Source organism: Plasmodium knowlesi, assembly GCF_000006355.2.
Source record: "Plasmodium knowlesi strain H genome assembly, chromosome: 14".
Lineage (NCBI taxonomy): Eukaryota > Apicomplexa > Aconoidasida > Haemosporida > Plasmodiidae > Plasmodium > Plasmodium knowlesi.
In genome coordinates, this window is record NC_011915.2 from 2,255,834 (window position 1) to 2,273,595 (window position 17,762).

At 42.7% G+C, this 17,762-nt stretch overlaps 6 protein-coding genes across 6 annotated transcripts; 3 read left to right on the forward strand and 3 right to left on the reverse strand.

Annotated features, from left to right (window-relative positions):
* On the forward strand, positions 1–3,084 carry PKNH_1451400 (WD repeat-containing protein, putative; the record flags this gene model as incomplete). Its single annotated transcript, XM_002262357.1, has 1 exon — positions 1–3,084. The coding sequence occupies one exon, from the start codon at positions 1–3 to the stop codon at positions 3,082–3,084; it is 3,084 nt and encodes a 1,027-aa protein (XP_002262393.1).
* Positions 3,085–3,248: 164 nt separating this feature from the next.
* On the reverse strand, positions 3,249–5,052 carry PKNH_1451500 (phenylalanine--tRNA ligase, putative; the record flags this gene model as incomplete). The annotated part of the gene is made up of 2 exons (XM_002262358.1): positions 3,249–3,338; positions 3,451–5,052. The coding sequence occupies 2 exons, from the start codon at positions 5,050–5,052 to the stop codon at positions 3,249–3,251; spliced, it is 1,692 nt and encodes a 563-aa protein (XP_002262394.1).
* A 932-nt stretch (positions 5,053–5,984) lies between these two features.
* On the reverse strand, positions 5,985–8,614 carry PKNH_1451600 (60 kDa chaperonin, putative; the record flags this gene model as incomplete). The annotated part of the gene is made up of 2 exons (XM_002262359.1): positions 5,985–7,100; positions 7,595–8,614. 2 exons carry the CDS (start codon positions 8,612–8,614, stop codon positions 5,985–5,987), a joined length of 2,136 nt encoding a protein of 711 aa, XP_002262395.1.
* A 2,355-nt stretch (positions 8,615–10,969) lies between these two features.
* PKNH_1451700 (dihydrolipoyl dehydrogenase, mitochondrial, putative) lies at positions 10,970–12,661 on the forward strand (the record flags this gene model as incomplete). Its single annotated transcript, XM_002262360.1, has 2 exons — positions 10,970–11,043; positions 11,194–12,661. The coding sequence occupies 2 exons, from the start codon at positions 10,970–10,972 to the stop codon at positions 12,659–12,661; spliced, it is 1,542 nt and encodes a 513-aa protein (XP_002262396.1).
* Positions 12,662–13,838: 1,177 nt separating this feature from the next.
* Positions 13,839–14,787, forward strand: PKNH_1451800 (cytochrome b5, putative; the record flags this gene model as incomplete). Its single annotated transcript, XM_002262361.1, has 3 exons — positions 13,839–13,992; positions 14,117–14,352; positions 14,695–14,787. The coding sequence occupies 3 exons, from the start codon at positions 13,839–13,841 to the stop codon at positions 14,785–14,787; spliced, it is 483 nt and encodes a 160-aa protein (XP_002262397.1).
* Positions 14,788–15,056: 269 nt separating this feature from the next.
* PKNH_1451900 (CWC16 domain-containing protein, putative) lies at positions 15,057–16,106 on the reverse strand (the record flags this gene model as incomplete). Its single annotated transcript, XM_002262362.1, has 1 exon — positions 15,057–16,106. The coding sequence occupies one exon, from the start codon at positions 16,104–16,106 to the stop codon at positions 15,057–15,059; it is 1,050 nt and encodes a 349-aa protein (XP_002262398.1).
* Positions 16,107–17,762: the final 1,656 nt, after the last annotated feature.

Here is a 17,762-nt window from a genome sequence, read left to right on the forward strand (position 1 = left end):
ATGCTGGACGAAAGGGAAAGGAACTTACAGAGGTATGCCTTGCATTTGGAAAAGAAGGATCTCGTTTTTAAAGGGAAGAAAAAAAAAAACGATCTGAAGAACATTTTATATTTCCCATCCTTGTATTGGTTCAATGGGCAATTTTGTCCCCCAATTCCTTACTTCAGTTTTGAGCGCCATGAGGGGGGGAAAGAAGAAGTGGGAAATCCCCACCTGGAGGATGAAAAAAAAAAAAGAGCATTTAGAGTAAATATGGTTGATTTGCTAACCTGTGGGGTTCACAAAAACAGTGTCATCGTGAAGAGAGTAGTAAAAAATGAGGTCCTGAACGTAAGTATGTTTAGCAACATGAAGGTTGTGTCCTGCGTTTTTTATGTAAACATTGAATATTTGATGGGTTTGGATGCCTTCTTTGGCACGAAGACGAATCCGTTTTTTTTTTGTTTATCTTTGGCTACTTTGGGGACGGAGGATCAAGGAACAGGGGAGACTCAGCCAGAGAACAAGAGGAGGGCCCATGAAGCAGCAAAAGGGGGGAAGAGGTCAGATGGAGGGGCAAAAATAGAGTCGTTATCCCCCCTAAACCTGCACCCCCCCTTACTGAGCTGCGACATACGAAACGCCTTAGACATGGCCCCTCGACAACTCTTCCTCTACAACGAAAAGAAAGAAATACACCTCTTCGACTATGTAACAAACAAATCTCTCTTAATCACACGGGAAAAAATACAAGTGACAGCACTGCAGTTTAGCTTTTTGCACATAAGCGAATACAACAATCTTTACAATAAGATGGAGACAGACATGTACGAGGGGGGCATAAGGATTGTGGATCTGGATAAAGTGGGGAAACAACTTTGGAGCAAGAACAGATACTGCTTCGAGGTTTTGGAGGAGTGGCTCAGCGGGGAAAAGGGAAGAAAAAATCAGCCAAATGAAGAGGAAGCCCCCTGCGGGGAATGCGGGGTTCACAAAATCCTGGGGCGTATGTTCTACGTACTGATATATGGAGACAGCGAAGGAAACGTATATTTCCTAATCCCGGAGAAGGAAGTAAAAATGATAAAAAATTTTAGAAGGGGGAAAAAAATACAACTCATCGAGACCAATGTAAAGGCCTACTTCAACACGGGAGGTGAGAGCCGCATAGCCACTGTGTTGAGAAGCAATGTAAATGTCTTTTTAGCCTATAGGGATTGCATCTTGGTTTTCAATTTCCCGTTGTATGAGCCCCTTTTTGTTGTGAACGTGGCGGATGAGGTGATCTTCTGCCTCAGTGCCTGTCTTAATGAGCACGGGGAGGTATACTTTGCCTTCTCCACGCAAAGGTGCGTTAGAATTGGGGAGGTCTCGCGAGGGGGAGACGTGTTCCGCGTAGAGGTAGACACCACCCAAGTGGATAACACCAAAGAATATCCCCCCCAAGGGAGCATAACCCAAGTTCAACACAGCGCGAACCGCCCACATATTTCGAAGCAACAGAAGAGCCACATCTGCGTTTGTTTCGGAAGGGAGAACGATCTCTACATAACAAGCGGTGACAAGGGAACCATTCACAGATATAATTTGAAGAAGAAACAGATGACCCATAAATATGATCCGCGATGTAAGAGAATCTTTCATTTATCCATGTGCACCGTCAATGGAGAAGACTACGCATACATCTACGATGCGGAGAAGTTTCTCTGCCTGTTCCAACTAACCAAGCAGAAAAACGTATACAAAGTGTTTACCCTGTCTGTGTGGGTTTACCAGATTCTTTGCCTTCGAACAAACATTATTTTTTCCCTTGGAAATGAAAATGTCTACAGTTTGGAGGTTAAAAAGGAAGGGAACAACAACGTAACTGTCAACAACGTAACTGTCAACAACGGAACTGTCAACAACGGAATTGTCAACAACAGCACCGTCAGCCAACGCAACGGTAACCTGTTCCTAACGAAACCATTCTACTCCGATCGGATGAGCGTCTGCACCTATATGACAAATCATCCATATCTACCATTCGTAGCTTTTCTAAACAAGAAACTGCAGTTTGGTTTTTTCTCCCTAGTAGACTCTCAGAGGAAAAGTGTTATTGTGCCGCCCATACGAGAAAATGGAAATGTCTTTTCTCTCTGTTGGTTTAGTACAAGGAAGCAATTGGATATTTTGAATTTTCAGGGGGGTGGTGAAGACCTCACAGTTGGCGATCCTCTCACGCTTAATCAGTTCAAAGATGAATGGACAGGGGGAATAATTCAAAATAGAGGATACAAAAATAAAAAAAAGGATGACAATATCTGGATCAATGCACACATGGCACATTTAATGCAGAACAGTTCTTACGATACATACCTGGTTGTACTGAATGCAGACACTCTGTTCCTTTACAACATTCTAACGAGCCAAGTGATAGACTTAAAGGATTATTTGAAAAAGGCAATGCCTCAATTTGATGGAAAAAATAATTTTCTAAAATCCACAATTTATGGAAAAGTATGCTACGTTTTTATTTTTTCAGAAAAAAATAAGCTTTTTATCTTTGATCAAAATTTCACCTTTTGTTTGCGAACCATAAGTGTAGATGATCGCATTGTTCGCTTCTATCTACGCGATGGATACCTCTTCATTCATTCCAACACGTCTATATATTTTACATCCCTGAGAAACGCCCTTTCTCTCTTTCCTGACGTCGTCCAAGGGGGGGATGCGCATGCAGAAAATTTACTATTCATTAAGGTGAATACGGCAGAAACGTTTAAGATTGTTCTTTTCGATTTTCTCTGCGTGGGAGAAGAAATGTACCTGGCTGTTTTTACCAAGCGGAAGGAGATTCTTGTGTATAGGATGCGCATGGGGGTAGACGATAACAAAGAGGACGACACAGTAAAGGGCACAGAGAACGGAAGGAGTGCGGAAGCCCAGCTGGTAGGCCAGTTTCTAAGCTTTTACAAATTTGAACACTTAAACAAAGTTGGGAGCATCCTGAGCATGAAGTTTTTTTACTGCTGTACCAAGAGGCGGACGTACTTAATTTTCGGCGGGCTGGAACAGTTTCTCTTCTTCTGGGACTTTGCGAAGTATCCCCTCGTGCGACGTTGAGGGGGCGACGTTGAGGGGGCGACGTAAGGGTGGCAAGGTGAGGGTGGTAACGTGAAGGAATTAGCCGAGTGAGTGGTTTGCCTTAAAATGGGCGTGGGAAAATGGGAAAAAAATGTATGGCAACGTCTCTGCCACGTGACTAGCAAACTGCCACCCCACGGACATCATCGAATGCTCACGTTGTACATGCGAACGATCTTACGTACCAACCGTTCGTGCTCTTCCTTGACGAGGCCTTTGAAGGTTTGCTGATCCTGCAGAAGGGGGAAGGGAAAACGAAGGCAATTTGTGTGTGAATCGTGAACCGTTACAGTAGTGTGTTATGCAAAGCCGTGCCGCGTCGTACTGCGTAGTACTGCGTCCTACCCGTATGCTCGCCGGCGCGGCGTACAGAAACTTGTACGTGTAACTGGTCCTGCCGGAGCCCTCATGGGTGAACACATCGAGAAGTATAATCCCCCTGAGCATAGGACTGCTTCCCACAGGGGTTGTAGAATGAAGAACCGTTTTTGTGAAGCGCTCCGTGTCCCACTCCGAGTTGACATAAAAGGAAATATCTCTCTCCTCGTGCCGTATATTATATAAATTTAAAAAGTACAGAAAGGAGTCGCTCATTGGTCGATTCAAATCCCTTTTCCTCGACAACAGATTCAGTAATGCGTTCCTCAAATGGGTTCCCTCCAACTTGGGGGAATCTACTAGGATGTTCTCATCATCCGCGGGTTCTTTCCTCACTGTTGATCCATTCGTTTGAACCGATACATTTGCATGTGTGTCTCCCCCCCGAATGTCACCATGCTCAATCACATTTCCAATCGTGCTTTTTGCTCCCCCTTCTTTGTTCATTTTTTTTGTAATTAAAGTATTCCCCCATGTATTCGTAATGTACAAATATAGGTCCCGTATTCTGTTGACCTCCCACATTATCATGGCTATTCTGTCCAACCCTAAACCTATGGCTAAGTAATCACCCACATCATACTGCTTCCATTTTCGAAAGAGGATTTTTCTCTTTAAGATTCCACAACCCAAAATTTCAACCCATTTGCCGTTGTGATAAACTTCTGCTTGCAAAGAATCGGTGGTAAAGTCAAAGGAGTCTTTCTTTATCCTCCATTTGTGTGTCTTGCCAAAGATTGAGTTCAGCATTGAGCAGAGAAAGTACAGGAGTTGTTTCTTCTTCTCTATCAGTTCGTTTTTTATTTTTATATATATATCCATTTGGTTAAAAAATGGAAAGTGCAATTTGTCAATGTTGTCTTTTCTGAAAACGTTTGAGATGATGAGCAAGTTTTCTGTGCCCCCGTGTAGCTGTGGCAGCGCGTTGTGGCATTTCCCTTCTACAGTTTGTTCGCTTCCTTTTGTAGTTCTTTCGATGCCCCCATTTTGGCAATGCTCACGCAAGGGGAGACGGGACACTGCCTCTTCCGTTTCTTCTTCAACAGTGCATTCATTTTGTATGACCGTTTGGTTGGTGGATATGTCCCCATTTGGTGTCTCCTCACAATGGGGAATGTGCCTCCCCTTTTGCCCTCCCCTTAGCAAGTGATAAACATGGGGAAAGAGGGACGTCGCCTGGGGGATGTACAAAAGGGAATCCGAAAAGTAAAAGTTATTCCTCACAGACGTGGTATCATTCGTGTTCTTAATCAAAATATCATTAAAGCATAAATTGCTTTGGTACAGCGGGCACTTGTTATAAACGAGCCAGAAGGAAGACTCCCTTTTCAGGTGATCAAGGATCCTCGTCGTTACATGGTGGATGGGGTGATTCTTAATAGTGTACACATATTTAAATCTGCCATAATTGATTATGTCATTTTTTACGTGGTAACTACTGTTGCTCAGTTTTGACAGCGTGAAATTACTTATGCAGTGGTGAGGGGGGTTAAGACCGCTGTAGCAGCGCCTAAGTTGCGTGAAAAAGGCGGCTATTAGGAAGGTATAAAGAGCAAAGAACAGGAGCATTTCAGAGGTAAGAAAAAAGGAGAAGGCCGCTGGGGAAGGGAACCACGAAAGGAGCCGCAAATCGAACCAAACGGCGAAGTTTCATCGTTCCTTACACATAACCCCATTCTGCATTTTCTCAGAATTTTTAAATTTAAAAAAAAAAAAATGCCCGAAGAATAGTCAGCACAATTTAGCGCTTTTCAACAAAATGGCTAGTTTTTTTTTTTTTTTTTTTTTTTTTTTTTTTTTTTTTTCTCAATCTTGCCTGAACCGTTCATACAAAAATGCGGCGAGTTGCTCCCTCGCGTCGTTCTGGAGTTCGCGGGTAAGAGGGCATACACATGGGTCCCGCGGTATGGGAACAGGCCATAATTGACAAGTGACGCGCGACACGCAACGTGCCTATGGGGTAAAACATGCTCCTGTTCCGATGGTCAAATATAGAACGGATCTGCGCGCGCTCGCGTCGCTACTCAAGTCGAGAAAAGTGAATTAAAAAAACCAAGTTTGGAAGGCTCAAATTCGCCGTGGAATTTTCCCGTTTTGAGATTCATACTGCCCGGGATGTCCGGCGCGGTGGATAAAGAAGCGCGCTGTTATACGCGTGATCGAGTGAACAATTAAATGCATGGGGCTAATGCAGGATAGATTAATTATCTTAAAAAAATAAAAAGGTACAGGGACACGCCATGCAAAAGTGCAAGGATAATTGCGCGTGCGTGTGCACACACGTTTACTTATTAAAGGGGTCAAAAAAAAAAAAAAAAAAAAAAAAAAAAAAAAATTGACAGAGGAAAATAAAGCGGCTTATAGGGGAGATAAAGGTGCCGCATTCACGTCCAATCTGCTAAATTTGTTTGATCTCTCTGTTGTGCCAACTATGTGAGTCTGCTTCCGACTCGTAGCGGTTGTCCCCACCGTTCTGATCCCTTCACACACATACACACTTCCTACTCATCGTAGTTGTACCCATCGTCTTCATCCTCTTCCTCATCACCGTCCTCATCCTCATCTTCATCGTCTTCTTCCTCATCTTCCTCATCCTCTTCATCATCTTCATCGTCTAGGTCGTCCTCATCTTCGTCATCATCCATATGGTCTAGTTTTCTGCTGTATCCTCCAGCCCGTCTATGCTTTTGCAGGTAGTTGGGCGAGTTGATGCTAGAATCCAAGATTCCCTTGTCCTTTTTCTCACTGTCCACCATCATACATTCGGTGGTCAAAACCATACTTGCTATACTACAGCTATTTTTAATAACACTAATGATCACATTGGTGCTGTCGATAATTCCGTTCTCAACCATATTCACAAATTTGTTTGTATTAACATCATATCCAAATCCGTATTTGTCTTTTGAATTTAAAATAATTTTCACGACATTTTCTCCATTCACTCCTGCATTGTCTGCTATTTGTTTGGTAATTACATCTAAGCTACTGACTACTATATTTGCTCCCATTTTTCGGAGCTCCATTTCGGATTCTAAGTTACCCACTAGATCTAGATACTTTTTATCTTCTTGGTTCGCTGTGTTTTGAAGATCTTCTTCAATCTTTTTGTGTATTTCGTTTATGAAGTTCGATTTGATTATTTCTAGATAAGTAACTCCTCCTCCTGGAACGTATCCAATGTCAATTGCACTCTTCACTGCATTGGTTGCATCCTCGTATTTAAACTTCCTCTCTTTCTGTTCCGTTTCTGTATTTCCACCTATTAATATTTTGGCAATTCCACCTGATAACGCAGCTATTCTCTCGTTTAACTTTTCCTTGTCATACTTGGATGTCGTTTCTTCAAGCTCCTTCTTTAAAACTTTAATCCTGTCGTCTATCTGGTTTTTGTACTCCTCCTTGGTGATTAAACTGGTTCTATCTTTCTTCACTATGAGTGTGTTTGCGCTTCCCAGGAGGGTGAGGTAGTTGTTGTCGAAGGAACTCATGTTGTTGTGTAGGTTGTTTAGGTCTAGACCCACGTCGGCGCTTATGTATTTACTGTTCGTCACGATACACAGATCCTTCAGGTAATCCTTGCGCCTGTCTCCGAAGGAGGGGGCTCTTATGGGTACCTAAAAAATAGGGGTTGTTGTTTGGTGGGTGTGTTAATGTTACGAGGGTTTTCTCAAAACAAATTGCTTGGCGGTTCAGCGGGACGCATTTTAAAGCAATACACGACACTTTCCTCACGCACGGGAATATAATGCACTCGGTGCGAATCCCCTGGTGATGGGACGGCGCCAAGATAAGGACTTTGCTTTGGAGGGTTTTTCCCCCGCCATGTGGGAGGATAGTACCATAGAAGTAACCCTGCTTTAGGGGTTACTCTACTTCTGCACCCTCTCTGCTTTTTTCTGTCTCCACATTTTTTACGCGTAAAAAAAAAAGTGTGTGAATTTTACGCAATCTAGGCGTGGAGAGGGGTGGTCACGTCACAACGTAACTACTTAACTACTTAACCACGTAACTACGTCAACCACGTAACTACGTCAACCACGTAACTACGTCAACCACGTAACCACATATGAAGGTAACAACGTAACGACGTACTCGCCCATGAACTTACCACTTTGATGGCACCCTTCAGTTTATTTATGATGAGTGTCTGGAGCACCTCGTTGCTAAAGTCATCAGCGATGATACAAAGCGGCTGTTTATTCTTAGCGAAGATTTCCAAAATAGGTAAAATGGATTGAATGTTATCAATATTCTGATCCGTAATCAAAGTGGAGACATTGTTATATTCAATGTGGTCTTTATTTTCATTGTACAAAAGATAAGGGTTAATAATTCCTCTGTCAAAATTGTAACCTTCTGTAAATTCTAACTTGTCATTAATATCGGCATTATCATCTAAAATGATAGCTGCATTTTTCCCCAGCTTGTCATAAGCATTGGCAATGATACTTCCCATATGTGTATCATTATTACTTGCAATAGTAGCTATATTTAAAATATCCTTATAAGTTTTAATTGGTGTAGATAATGATTTAATTTTCTCGATAATCATTTTGGAGGCTACCTGTATTCCTCTTTGTATAGGAATGGGGTTGTGGTTTTTATTAACTTCTTCAATACCTTTGCTTGTGATGGTAGCTGTCATCAATGCTGTGGAACTTGTACCATCTCCGGCTTTGTCATTGGATATGTTGGTACTTTCCTGCATTAACTTAACTCCATTGTTTTTTTTTCTATCCTTTAGGGATATGTTTTTTGCAATTGTCACTCCATCATTTATTATTAGGGGGCTTCCATATTCTTTCTCAAGAAGTACGTTTCTTCCTCTCGGACCTAATGTTAGCTTCACCACATCTGAGACAGTTAAAATACCTCGTAGCAATTCGTTTCGACATTCGTTTCCGTAGATGATATCCTTACCCTTAACTTTATTTTCAGTCATTTTGACTTTAACGTAATTTTCCTTCCTCCTGCTTATGAGTTTACTGTTGATGTATTTCAGCCTTCTATTAAGGAGCCCCCTGCGCTTGCCGCATATTCCCCTCTTCCGTTTGACACTGTGCCCGCACTTGAGTAGGCAGCCCAGAAGGGCCACTATCAGGAGCACAACTGCGGGTTTCACCTTCATCTGGATTTGGGGGTAATTTATTTTGATGGGAGAAATAAGCCTTGCAAATTATTTTCGCCTGATCTGGCTGTGCCTCCTCACCGCTGTAAGTGTGAAGGTAAATCTCACACACTTGGGAGTGTTTTTTCCCCCCCTCCTGCCTTTTCGTACACCTACAAAAGGTGTATGCACGTATACTATTCTTGCACGTGCAACGGGGGGAAGGGGGGAAGTCGCAATCACTGTTGGGAACTACTCCTAGGTGTTATGCTCATGTGTAGGAAAAGGCCAAAAGAATACATACACCTTAGGGGATTTATCTCTATATGTGCCACTCCACAAAAAACTGTTAAGTTAAACAGGTGAAAGTTACGTCAATGCCGAATTACTCGAATTACACTTTTACCTCGACTAACGGGTGAGGTTTATTTTCATACATGGAGAGGGATGTAACTCCGCGGTTCGAAAAAGTCGCTTGTGGAGATTTGTTCGCAGTTTTTTTTTTTTTTTTTTTTTTTTTTTCTTGGTTACTACATTATACTGGCTAGCATTGGAAGGAAAAAAAAAAAAAAAAAAAAAAAAAGCATCATCTGCGTTGTGTCATTTGAAAAAAAAAGAAAAAAAGGGAGAGCACTTGCGAATGAACAAGCATATGCAAGCACAAGAGTAAAGGAAAACATGTGCACGTATGTGTCAACGGCGAAGGAACGCTTCTTTTTTTCTACCCGCTTGGGGGCTAGGGCCACTACGCCAGAAAATATGCCACTTTCTCTATTCAAGCTGCCCCGGCTGCTTCTACATATAACAGGGAGAATCGCCTCCGATGCAGTTGCGGGAGGAAGCCCGGGCGACGTCACCCCACCATGCTTTGCGGCACCCCCCACCTGCGCAGGGGGCAGGTGCCACTCTCCCGTAGGTTAATCCAATCTGATGCTCTCCTGGAGGTTACTCAAATCTGATGCTCTCCTGGAGGTTACTCAAATCTGATGCTCTCCCGTAGTTTACTCCACATGGACGCTCCCTCTTATGTTACCTCATCTAAATGCTCGCTCCTATTCCCCTGGTTTGGCCCCTCATGCCTGTGTGCACGCCATAGCCTCACTTCGGTGCCCTTCATTTTTGCCGCATCGAAAGGCACAACCCTCCCATGGGTGTTCTTTTCCCACATGTGCGTATCCTGGGCTTGTTTTCGGCTTGGGTTACAGCTAGTGCACAATGAATCCCTTGGGGTGGCAATCCTCCGTTTGTTTTCCGGTGGGCCTCTCCTGATAGGTTACACCCCCGTTGGCACTTCCCCAGATTGGTATATCCCTGTCAATGATACATTTTTTTTTTTTTTTTTTTTTTTTTTTTTTTTACGCACAAGTATGCCTGGTTTACGCGGATGTTTTTCCTTCTTTCTTCACTCCATTCTCCGTTAACTTTTTTTTTTTTTTTTTTTTTTTATTATTCTCCCGCTCTACTGCCTCACAGTTTGATAACTTCCCAGGTTGACAGTTTCGTTCGTTCTCACGGGACCAAGCACCACGCGGACTCGAATAAGTGAACAGAGCGGCATCTGCCAAGGGATTACATCCCTCGATAAAGCTTTGTTTGCACGCTTATGCGAACTTATGTACTTGCGCGAGTTCGATCGGTACCCAAAAAAGGAAATCTCTTTTTTAAAGGGCTAAGATCCTTGCAGATTAACACACAGTTTAGCTGCGTACACCTTAAAAATACAATTGAGGAGGGGTCACTAGCAACCCTAGGACATACTCCATATACGTGTCCTTCAGTGAGGCCTCAAAATTTATTTACTCTTGTCCTTTGCACAGTAGGAAGAACAAGTGGGCAGCGTGCCCCCCTCCCAAAGGTACCACACCGTCAATCCGTACGTAGCCATACGTGTACACCTCGCAGATTTGTGTTGAGTGACAAAACGGAAAAATGAACAAAAAAAAAAAAAAAGGACAGAAAAAGGCGCACAGCGAACACAGCATAGAAACATAGCAATATAGCAACATAGCAACATAGCAACATAGCAACATAGCAACATAGCAACATGGCAACGTAGCAACATAGCAACATAGAAACATAGCAACATAGCAACATAGCAACATAGCAACATAGCAACATGGCAACGTAGCAACATAGCAACATAGAAACATAGCAACATGGCAACATAGCAACATGGCAACGTAGCAACATGGCAACGTAGCAACATAGGAACAGTGTGTTCGTTCAGCTTGCGCTCACGTGGCACACATTCGGGTCTTCCAAGTAGTCGCCACCGTGGGGAACGCGCCGATGTGCCCAACATCCTGTAACTACACATTTTAATCCCACATTGTGTCTAACCCCCCCCCTCTCCTTCGCAGAACACAAAACGCCAAAATGAATGCAGTTGTGAGCGGAACGAGGAGAGTCGTCTTCTTTCCAGGGCGGAGACATTTTTCATCAAAGAAGGAGTAACCTACTTGAGCGCGCTACTGGACGGGCGATATTCGCATCTGCAGGATCGAATTGTATTTTTCATACCACTATCATTGTTCATATTTTTTCATAATATTTGATGGCTCATCTTTTCGGTCCATTTATTTTTCACACTCTCCCCTCAGTTACGATGTGATAGTGATAGGTGGTGGCCCAGGAGGCTACGTATGCAGTATCAGGTGCGCACAGAACAAGCTTAATGTTCTCAACGTGAACGAAGACAAGAAGTTGGGAGGTACGTGTCTGAACCGAGGATGCATACCATCCAAGTCGCTGCTACATATCGCACACAATTATTATGAAGCAAAAAACAAGTTCAAGCAGATGGGAATTATCGTAGACAATGTACAGCTGGATGTAGAAACCTTACACAAGCACAAAAACAAATGCATGGGTAATCTAGCCGATGGAATAACGTATCTGTATAAGAAGAACAAAGTTAACCATATAATAGGACATGGAAGTATCGTAGATGGGAACTCTGTCTTAGTAAACAGTGAAGGGAAGGAAAAGCTGGTGACAGCGGAACGAATTGTTATCGCTACAGGATCAAAGCCGATAGAAATTCCACTAAAAAAGCTAAATGATGATAATGTGAAGGAGGCGGAAACTGTTGTTGACCTTCTACAGTATGATCACCAAATGATACAGACATCGGATGATATTCTGAACTTTAAGAAGATCCCGAAGAAAATTTCTATCATTGGTGGTGGTGTGATTGGATTAGAAATAGGTTCTGTTTTTGCCAAAATGGGTTCAGAAGTCATCATATTTGAGTACAACAACAGATTATGCTCTTTCCTAGATGCAGATGTAAGCAGAGTTCTGCAAAAAACCCTCGAAAAAATAAAAATAAAGTTCGCTTTTAATACATCCGTAATAGGAGGTAACGTCGAAAATGAGCAAGCCACTATATTTGCACAAAATACAAAGACAAAGGAAATACAAAAGGTAACATCTGATGTCGTTCTAGTCTGTGTTGGTAGGAGACCGAATTTTGATAACCTGAACCTGGACAAGGTTAATATCGAATTAGGAAAAAATAAAAAGATTCAGGTTGATGAGTCTTTTGGTGTCATATCCCATCCAACAATAAAAGCTATCGGGGATGCCATCGATGGACCTATGCTTGCACACAAGGCAGAAGAAGAAGGATATATCCTAGCCAATATACTATTAAGCGAATTGAAGTTAAACAAGCCAAAAAAATCACACATTAATTATGATCTTGTACCCAGTGTTATATACACCCACCCCGAGGTCGCCAGCGTAGGTCTAAATGAAGAGAAATGCAAACAAATGAATCTTTCATTCAAGGCAGTTACCTTCCCCTTTGCGGCGAACAGCAGGTCTCGAACAATAGATGACTTCGATGGGCTCATTAAGCTCCTTGTTGAAAATGAGACGAACAAAATTCTCGGCTCACAAATTGTTGGAAACAATGCCAGCGATTTGATTCTTCCTCTGTCCATTTATGTTGGAAGCGGAGGATCCTCCAAAAGTTTGAGCAAGATTATTTATGCCCACCCCACCTTCTCTGAGGTCATCAAGGAAGTCGCCCTGCAGTCCTTCGACAAGGCCATCCACATGTAGGTTGCTCCGTCGTGCAGGGGGGGGGGGATATAGAAGCTTCTACCGAAGTGTGCATATTTACATAGGGGGAAAAGATGGGTGGGAGTCACTCGAACCGTGTGCGTGTACGCTGTAGAGGAAGGGACGCCTCCGCGTGCAAATGAATACATGCCAGTAGGTGTACCCGCGTGTGTGTACCTACTACTGCGTACCTACTTTTATGTACCTTCCGGTGTGTATGCCTTTCCGTGTGTATGCCTTTCCGTGTGTGTACCTTCCCGTGTGTACATTAATGCCGGCACATCTTAACCCGACACAAAGGCAGTTTTTTTTTTTTTTTTTGGCCCACGCGGAAGGGACACTCGAAAGGAGCATCAAGCATCCCCTTGTGAAGCATAAAGCCACTTCACTGCGATGCGTATGACAAAGCCGAACAGAAGTTTGAATCACTCCATTGAAATGCGCACAACAAAGCTGCTCCTGCGTATCCGTTCAGGCGATTATCATCCGTGCGAACGCGGCACGGTATGCACAAATGTAAGGGAAAATTCCGCCCATAGGGTGAAACGTGTAACACTTTGGGCACTCGCGGAAAGAGATTGGCAACACGACCATCACACGGGCAAAGCAAGCGGTCCGATTAACTTTTTCCTCATATAGATTGCAACTTCCGTTGCAGCGAAAACTAGCCATTTGGGAAATTATGAACGGTCAGGTGATTTTGCAACAAAAAAAAAAAAAAAAAAAAAAAAAAAAAAAAAAAAAAGCTACCCAAAGGGGAATCCATCCAACGGAAATCACTTCACACGAAACATAAAAGCACCCTGCGGTGAAGAAACGAAAGCACATCCCACCTACGTAGTTTTAACTTTCATTTTAAATGCATTCCCCTTGCCCATTCGGAAATCGACGAATAACATTCCTTTCCTTTCCCCCTGAGTGAATTGCCCAAAGAAGGGGTTTCACACAAGCAGCCGTACGTAGTAATTCAACCCCCTCACTGCGCAGACGCTTGTCAGTTTTGTTACCCAGCGAAAATCTGCCTGATTGTTGTGCTTTTTTTTTTTTTTTTTTTTTTTTTTTACGCATGCCAAGGTGTCGTACCAAGGGTATGCACAGATAAGTCCACGTGCAGGGAAATCGTTGCACGTGTAAGAAGATTATCACAAGTCTTGTTACACCCCGCGGAGTCGCCAACATGGCAACCAAAAAACTCAAAGTGATCGGCGACAAGGATCTCCAGAAGCTGAAAAAGGAATCCAAATGTTGCATCATTATAAACGATCTGGTGTATGACGTCACTGCGTTTTTGGAACACCCTGGGGGATTCGATGTTCTGAAGGAGCATGATGGTAGGGGATGGTGTCCGGCCACCGCCCACGCGTGTGTATGTACCAAACGTAATTTGCTACATGTGGTCCTTAACATTTTATGAGTGATGCGTACCACTGCATGATCACCCTTTCCTCTCACCAGGAAAAGACGCAACGGAGGCCTTCCAACAAATAGGCCACTCGCCCAGCGCAAAGAAGCTGATGAAGAAATTCCTTATTGGCATTCAAAAGAACTCGACCCTCTACAACAAAAAGGCAGCTACAAAGATGGTGAAGGGTAAGGAGGAGTTCGTGGACTATTCCGAAGAGGAAACAAAAGAGGAAACAGAAGCAAAGGAAGGCGCAGACGCGAATGGGAAGACTTCCAAAAAGGAGAAGGTTAGCACTGAGATGTCTATCATGGCCAAGGAGTAACGTTCCGAGGCGTTCGTTCGTACGTCAAAAATGTGCATGTCAATGGATGTGCGTTGTTATGAGTTCGGGAAGACAAAAAAAAAAGAAAAAAAAAAAAAAAAATTATAGAACAAAAAAAAAGAAAAAAAAAAAGTGCGAACGAGCATGCATCATGTGTGCACGTCTGATCGCCAAATGACACAAAAAGAGGTGCAAACGGGTGGTTAAAAAATGATCTAAGAATACCCCCCTCTTCCCAAGCTGTCCCAAAGCTTTCCATCGCATACATTACTACATTTCATTATAAATGCATTACCCCCCTTGCAGCTCCCAGAGGAAGAAAAAGTGAACTATCCCCTTGTAGCATCGGCTATCCTCCTCTTCAGCATCACATATTATTTTTTGTTTTTAAAAAAATAAACACCAACTTGTATCTTCCACCTGCATTTGGAAAAACACTCTACTCAACTATTGTATGCTTGTGCAAGGAATAAGAAGAAAAAAAGAAAAATTTATTCACCGATGCTTCATTTTGAAAGGGATCCCCACATAATGACGCGGGAAAGTAGACTTGCTTTTATCTAACTCCATAGGTGGGTACACCACTAGGTTTCCCTCTCCAATAATAATGAATGGCATCCCCAGATTGGAATATCCTGACAACAAACATATATGCACCTGCGTTCAGTCTACTTCCCCTTTTTCAGATACTTCTGGTCAAATATGCTACTCTTCTTTTTTTTTATCAAGTTACTCTTTGCAAGTTTCCGTTTAATGGGAGGATCAATCCCTGGGCGATCCTTACTATGGTTACCACTGGCAAGGATGCCCTCTCTCTGGGTGTCCTTCCCCTGGGTGCCTCTGCCCCGTCTGAGCTTCTCCCCATAGCGCACATACTTCTTTACGAGTACCTCCTCGAGGGGGTCCCCTTCCACAATGTCAATAAAAAGATTTTTCCGCTTGCGCTCTTGAAGCTCCTGAATTTTTGCCCTCTTTATATCCCTCAATTGCTTTCTCAAGTTACTATTACAAGAAAAGTCGTTTTTCATAATATGGTTCCTTCGGTAGTTTTGTTTGATAACGTCGTTCATGTATTCTTCACTTGGGGGGTCATCCTCCCCGTTCGACTGCTCCTCGTTGGGGAGTTCACCTCCTGAGGAGTGATCGGTGGGAAGTTCATCATGTGATGTGTCATCTGAACCAAGTGGCCTTTCCCCCGATGGTGTGTCTTGTTCTGCACCCTGGCGGTTAGCCTGTTCACCTTCGCGCCCCTTCTTCCGGAGGGCCTCAGCTTCTAACAGCAGAAAAGGATTTATTTTTTTTTTTTTGTTTTTTTCAAAATCGATGGAGTTAACATTATTGCGTCCCTGCTCCGTGAGGACATTTTCGAACTGCTCGTTTTTTTTTCTGGCTCCCTGGATGATATCGTAGGAGCAGTCCTTTGGGTTGGTCTCAAAGACAATTACATTTGGGCACTTCTTGCATGTAAAAGTGAAGGAATAAAATGGGGTACTCAAGTAGAACCCCACTTGTCTCCTTTCACTGTTGAACCTTTCCCCTTTGTAGACATACGATTTGCATTTAGTACATATAATGGTGTATGGTACTTCAAATTTTATTTCGTTATAATCCTTTTTGTTTTTTTTTTTTTTTTCCTCCTCTTTCTTCTTCTTGGTGCGCTCGTCCTCCACACTACCGTAGTAGAAGTTGTCCGCCCTGGACGCCTTCAGCGATAGCATGGTGATCTGAAAAAAGGGCTCCGCGTCAGGAACTTATAACCCACATAAACAGGGACGTAAATGTTCGTCATCGAACAGAAAAAAGGGCCTAATAAGTAGGCACTAACTCACTTGTACCTCTACGATGCCGAACAATTCCGCATTTTTTTCGACACCCAGATGTTATGGCATCGCTGCTTTCGTTCCGAAATGTGGGACAAGTCCAGTGCTGCGCTCCCATTCCAGAATGAAGCAATCCCTGAATCCTCCCTCGCTACGCGGACGAGAAAGTGGCCCCCTAATCGTAAAGAAGGCGAAAAAATTATACGTAAGCAGGCAGCACGTACATATACATATATATATACATATATATATATACATACATATATATATATATATATGTATGTACGTGCTGCCGCTCACAAAGGCGGGAAGTGCCCGTCCTCTGTTGGATCCGCCAAGTTTAAAATTTCCCCTTCGATACTTAACGAAGTAAAAAGGGAGGGAAGAAAAAAAAAAAAAAAAAAAACGAAAAACTTTTTTTTTTTTTTTTTTTTTTTTTTTTCTTCTTCTCGCCACGGGAAACTGGTGAAGGCTTTCTTCGCGTCCCCTCGAGTTGCAAAAAAAAAAAAAAAAAAAAAAAAAAAAAAAAAAAAAAAAAATTAAACAAAAGAGAAAATAACGGTAAACGGAAAAGGAAAATGAATGGTGCCATTGAACCCCAGGCACTCTTAACGTGGTCACATCCCAACCTATGTGGGACAGCGTTCCCACCGAAAGACTATTAAACTCTGCGCCCCTTCTTTCGTGCGCATATCCTTCACAAAATGACATTGGCAGGCCAAACTTCATATGGCCGTCCAACCATTGAAGTGACATTGCTTCCGTCCAAATTTGCTTCATATTGTTGTAAGAACTATCCCCAATTCGGTTAACGGTCTTGGCGCAGGGAGGGAGTGACATACACGTAAACCTGCCATTATATACTTTAAGGTATCCATCTGTGCATTTTTTCCGTAAACAGAAAAACAGATTTCCTTCACGAGTGCCCACGTGTAGAAAGATTGAGCTACTTGGCGAAGTTTCAATTTAAAAAAAAAAAAAAAAAAAAAAAAAAAGGGACATAATCAGTGGCATCCAACGGGATGAAAAAGGCACAGAAAGGAATGGATGATGACGGCAACGTAAAGAAAACCATTTGTATGTGGAGCAAACGGGGGGGGAAAAAAAAAAAGAAAAAGAAAATACCTGAAAAAGTAAGATGAGCAATACCACGCTGTCCACACACGCAGATACTCATAACTGTATAGACGCATGCAATATGAGTACTCCCTTGTGTTTTTTCCTCTCCCTCCTCCTAATGGTTTTAAAATTCACACACAAAAAAAGGAACGATAAAAAAATATGAATTGTTCAAAAGGAGGGGGAGTGTAAACCAAAAAAAAAAAAAAAAAGAATGCGGATGGGGGAATTAAAAATTTTACGGGAACGAAAAAAAAAAAAAAAAAAAAAAAAAAAAAAAAAAATGTGAAAAAAAAAATATCGGAAGAGAATAATTAGGGGCAGATGTAGAGCCACGCCGCCGCCAGGTCGAGCTGCTTTGATCGACCTAATATACATATAGGAATATGCCCCTCGCGCGGGGGATGAGCAAACGGTTGAAAGAGATGATGGAGA